General features: G+C 44.2%; 1 protein-coding gene across 2 annotated transcripts in view; it reads right to left on the reverse strand.

Moving 5' to 3' along the window:
* ZMAT2 (zinc finger matrin-type 2) overlaps positions 1–5,826 on the reverse strand; it is a 26,849-nt gene that overhangs the window by 7,774 nt on the left and 13,249 nt on the right. For both annotated transcript variants that reach the window (XM_025216107.1, XM_014524925.2), the window contains exon 5: positions 2,263–2,408. In XM_025216107.1, the coding sequence (XP_025071892.1) occupies positions 2,263–2,408 (146 nt within the window). The remainder of the gene's footprint in view (positions 1–2,262; positions 2,409–5,826) is intronic.

A 5,826-nucleotide genomic window follows, 5' to 3' on the forward strand; every position in this document is an offset into this window, starting at 1 on the left:
CTCTGCTTGTGCTCTGGTGGAAGTAGCCTGTCACCTTCCTGCATTTGGAAATGAGCTTGCTGGTGGTACTAGCGTCATCACCAGCAGCCCTGACCCACTCCAAGGCGTCCACGACTATGAGGTGGAACTTGTGTGCCACACAGTGCATGCCAACAAAGCTGGCATCACAGACCACCTTGACCATATTGGCCCCATTGTCAGTGGCCATGAACCCGCGGGTGAGCTTGCCCTGCCCAACGAGCCACCCCTACATCAAGCGGTTCATGGCCCCCATGAGCTCTGTTGTCGTGTGGGACTCATCCATCACGTCAGCTTAAAGAAGAGCCCACCAAAAGCCTGACTGGTCGCACCAGTGCCCTGTGAGAGAGAGATAGGCAATCTCCACCCCACCTATTCCAGATATCTGAGATGAAGTGTAAGGCCACCTGTGAATCTGCCTTGCACAGCTCCTCCCTCAAGTACTCCCTGCACAACTCATACAAGGAGGGCACCACCCTCCTGCTGGGAGCCTCTCTTTGCTGCCTGTACTAGTGGAAGCCTCATGCCTGGTTGCTGTAGCAAAGAGGCTGTGTCTCAGTTTTGTTTTGGGTTTGTTTTTGTTTTTTTTTTTGGGGGGGGGGGAAGGAGAGGGAGGGGATGGACACGACTTACACCTCTCCCTCTACCCCCTCTTCCGCCCCTCCCTGAAGGCTTGCCAGATGCCTTTCCAGCACGCTTTATGGTGTGTTTCATAGTGTCTGGTCTTTATAAAAATATATAAATGTACATGTGTATCTTCTTATATAAATTCTATAGTATAATATGCAATATAATTATGAAATTGAAAAGAATCAATCAATGAATACAATAATAAAAGTGTTTAGAAAGAAAGCAAAAGGTATTGCGGAATCCCACTTGCTAGGCTAGCAAGTAGGAAATCAATGGTAGTAATAGCCTTTGCTGTCTAATGCTCCTGAGCTTCTGGAAGATAGCTCAGTAACTGACCCGAAAGCAGAAAGGAGGCTAGTTTAGACAATGCTGCCTTTTATGCTATTTTTTCATCCCTTCCCCAGAGCACTGGGATTGTAAGGGACCTCAGGGAAGGGTCATAGTCACTGATCAGCTACACAGTCAATGTCAGAGCAGTCCTTCCCCACTCTTCCCCCTCCCTCTCCTTACTTTCCATTTCCCTGCAGGCAAGCCTAGCTTCAGCTTCGAAATGCAAAACATTTCAACTGCCCTCGTTTCGTTTCAAGGCTGTTTCGAAGCCCTTCGTTTCATTTCAATGTCACTGTTTTGAGCTGGAAATGAATCGAAACAGCATCAAAATGAAACAGCCGGAAAACTTCACACAGCCCTAGGGCACAGGACATCAGGAAAGAGTATCATCTGCAAGGCATGGGAGTGGGTATTAGAGAGGATAGAGGCCACATCATTGGCCCTTAAGACAATGACCATAGACACCTGTGGTCATGAGCGAGACCTGGCTTGGGAAGCCTCCTTTTACTTAAAAGTTAGTAACACCAAGGCAGGCAAGGGAAGGGGAGATTGCCCAAGAAGAGTCACAAGAACTGAGCAGCCACCACGGGCCATTGCAACCACACCTGGGAGGAACACTTGTTACAAAGCCTAAGAGGAAAAAATGTCATGGGGTATTTGATTTTTTTTCCCCAGAGCTTGTGTACACACACATCGTGCTCCAGTGGAAGTTTCCCAAGGCACACGTGGGGGTTGCACAGCTGCAATAAACTATGTGAGAAAAGTTCTCATCCCACATCAGCACCACAGGCCACACTAGTGTTAAGGCAGCCATTAAAGAAAACAAACAGCACCAGTTTTAATCATCAGTTTGAATTCTGGGATCAGATGCATTTTATGAAAGTCAAATATGCTGAAGGCAGGGCAAGGTGGCACCTTAGAGACCATCTCATCCGGAGAGGCATAAGCTTTTCATCTACTTGTTCAAATTCTATCAGCTATACTGAAGGTTGTATTTTCTAGTCCCTCTCACTGTCTGGTACCTTGAAAACCATTACTGTGTTTGAAAATAACTGCTATAACAATTCAGATGAAAGGATAAGGGTTTCCGAGAAAAAGGTAGAATAAGAGAAGTCATTTTGTTAGCCCCAGAGTGATGCGGGTGTATTAAGGATATTTGTTATAAAATATCCCTTTACTCTGGGGCACCTTATTTATTTGAGGGGGCTAATGGCTGCTTTCTTTAAGGAATCTGTCATTTCTTTCAGGTTATGCAGAGCAGGCAGCATGTGCCCAACACCTTACCTCCTCTCTAAGCTCCTTCATCCTCTCCTCAAAGTCATAATCCTTCTGCTTCTCCTCCATCTTCTTCTTGTTCACTTCAAAGCGTTTCTTCACTTGATCCAGTGTGGAGCGCTCCACCCTCATAGACATGCCCAGATTCCTTTGATCTGTAGAAGATGGAAATGGACAGCAGCCATGTTGATTGCAGATTAGTTACAACTAGACAGTTACATACAGCCTACCCCATGAGCCCAAAATGGAAGTCATTTTTCTATGTCAGTTTCTTCTCTTCCAATTCCAAGACCACCCTGGGCACATCCACTTACACCAGTGTCTTCAAAAAAACTTGCAGTGCCACCATGGGACCCAATTCACTATTGCTCTCAAGTTCTAGGGAGTCATTTGCAACAATGTAAAGAAGTAAAATGCATCACTATTTTAACAGCACTTTCTCCCAGTGGAAAGTGGAAGAAAATGACTACTCAAGGGGCAGAGCAATAGTGAACCTAACTCACAATGTATGAAACTTTGGCAGAGAATGAGTGCCACATCAATGGGATGTTTTTCCTCAATTGATCTGTTGGTGGAGTTCTGTGCCATTATACATAGATGTACTGGTGTACAAATCATTGTAAAGAAAGAAGGGTGGGACTTTGCTGTGTTTCGGCTCTTTCATGGTAAGTGACCAAGTGCTAGCTCTTAACTCAATCTTCATTCACTGAGACCTAAGCTAATGCAGGCTAGCTTTCATGTATTGGGACAGGAGGGAAAGATGTCCAACTCTCAGCTACCATGCTATTTGCTGTAAAAGCAGGCAAAATATTTACATACAAGTATGATTTTTTAAGAGTATCCTATTTCTTTAAGATTGTGCAAAAGTTAGCCCTCCTTCTATTCCAGTTGTGACACTCTGGAGTTGTTCCGAATAGAAAACCTACTTGGGGACAGGGGGTCGGACTCGATGATCTGCTGAGGTCCCTTCCGACCCTAATATCCATGAATCCCACATACTGAAAGGATGTAAAATGCACATGCAAGTCTGAGAATTAAGTTCTACCACACAGCAGCACTTTTTAATACGGATGGGTCAAATAAGTGAGAAGAGTGGCATTCTGTAAACAAGATTTCTAGCCACAGGTAAAATGGAGGCACCAAGATTAAAGAGATATTTCTGCCATGAAACACCAAGTAAACGACTGGTTCAGAGCCTACACAGAGCCATTTCCAAGTTTTCTATTAAGTGGAATCTGTTGCCAGTGAATTTCCACATAGCACTCTTTTCAAGCACATTTGCCTAGTGGGTCAGATGCCCTACTGACAGCTTTCTGCGTGCATACTGCCAGATAATCCACTGCTTGTCTGGGATGTACTCTGGCAGGACAGCAGGACTACCTCATTTTTTCTCTCTTAACTTTCCCCAACATGAAGGAAGCTTGGATGTTTATAGGATACTGAAGAACCTATCATGGTCTATAAAACAGAATTAGAGATCTCTAAATTCAGAGATTTTTAGTGAGCCATCCAGTATAGAACTGGAGTGCCTAGTTAGGAAGAAGGCAGACAAGGTTCAACGTTTCCAGAAGAGAATTGCATATAGGAATCCCACCCCAGAATCTGTACTCAGCTGCTTTTAGTCTCAAACTATCCCAAGGGGAGTCTAAGGAAGAGAGAGGATGGATGTTTAGTAGGAATCTGGTACATTTCAAACCACACATTACAGACAAATTAACAAGCAACATCATAGGGAAGGAGAGTTGAACAGGCCTCAACTTAGATAAAGTCCTGTTCAAATCATGCAGATCTGGACCAGAATAAAAGGATGGCATTCACAATCTTACACATGGAGTTTAGAATGCACACAACTCCCATTATCCACGCCATTAGGAAAGATCAAGTTGGTATTCAGCTGCCCCCCAACTGCTTAACTCTCTCTAAATCCATTAAGAAACAGAAAAACCAGTTCCCTTCCTGAAGTCTAGATTCTACAAAGTCAGAGTTCAACAAGGCTCCAGTACCAATCTCTCTCTCTTTACACAGTCTCAGAAACTCAAATTGAGACCACTTCTCAGGCAACTGCCTAATGGCAGTTTTAGCTGTCATCACAGAATTTTCCACAGCTTCCTGTTATTTCATACCAGTAATACTCCAAGGAAACACATTTTGGAGTTTTCTTCATAGAAACATGAAAACATGTCTGAGATAGAAAGCATTAAATCAGTCTTCTGAAGGAAGAAATACTTGACAAGAAGCAGAAAAACCTTATTCATAATGGGTTTGATTAGCTTTACAACAGAGAGAAGACAAACGCCTTCACCGTGGTTTCAAGGATTAAAGAGAAAAATATGAGGAATAGAAGCCTTTGCTCTAGAATGCAAGCAACTATTTCCATAGCATACATCTTTAAAATGGATGGATATTTTTCTTCTTTTGAGAAGGACTGCTAAAGAAAAAAAAAAAAAAGAAATATGAACAAATAGCACTTTTCAATCATGCCTACCACCCATCAGCCAGACATTAAAGAAAAAAAGAAACATTAAAGTCTATGTCCAAAAAAAGAAAAGACATGAGGAAAGAAAATGACACCACAAAATCTACAAAAATATGAAGACTTTAAAATAGCAAATGGTCTATAACAAGTGTTTTCAACTTTTTTTAAGACGTGTGTACCCCAGCAGCCCCATTTTTAGTAAGTGTACCCTGGGATGGGGTAGCAAGCAGCCAGAGGCAGAAGGTGGCAAGCAGCGTCAGGGCGGCCCTGCTCTCACCCCAACCCGGCTCTGTTCCTGTGAGGCCACGGTGCAGGGTAGCAGTGCTCCATCCCTGCCCACCCCCACATACCTCCAGGACCTTTCAAAGTACCCCCAGGGGTACACATACCCCCGGCTGACAACCCCTGGTCTATGAAACAGGCTTAAAAAGGGCTCATGATGCAACTTCTTTTCAATTAAATTGTGTGCAAGACACATTGGAGCTAAGACATAGGAGAGAGTGGGAAAGAGAGGAGAAAAACAGCTGTTACTTGGATTTTTGAAACAAGGAGGAGGAAATCCATTTATATGCTTCTACTCAGAGTTCCAGGAGTCCCCTGTGTTTCAGTGGTAGAATCCTTGTCTACCACAATGGTTCGATTCCCAGACACTTATACAACTACAGCCCTGGAGGCACCAAACATCTGGATTCAGTCTGGTCTTTGGATTCCATCTCAGTGGCCTAAAGGGAGGATGGAAGATCTGGACAGCCTCCACCCCTCCAAAAATTCCCGCCCAGGCATATGTATCAAAGGTCTGGGTGGCCCCTATACATACACCATGATCCAGGAGGATCGATGGTTGCCACTCGGAGTTCCATCATCACAGCACCTTTGCATTCTACCAATATGGAGAGATTTAGCTTCCTTGTCTAGGAACTCCAGTTCTGATGTAAGAAATGTTCTGAGTAGGGGTGCACCGATAGAGATTGTTGGGGCTGATGCCAATATTTAAGGAGGCATATTGGCTGATACCGATCTGATTTCTGATACAGCTGCCTCTAGCTGGTAGGTCTGGTGTGGTGGAAGGGGAGGAGGGAGAGGAGGGGCATGGGGCG

Source organism: Alligator sinensis, unplaced genomic scaffold (genome assembly GCF_000455745.1).
Source record: "Alligator sinensis unplaced genomic scaffold, ASM45574v1 scaffold14_1, whole genome shotgun sequence".
Classification (NCBI taxonomy): domain Eukaryota; kingdom Metazoa; phylum Chordata; order Crocodylia; family Alligatoridae; genus Alligator; species Alligator sinensis.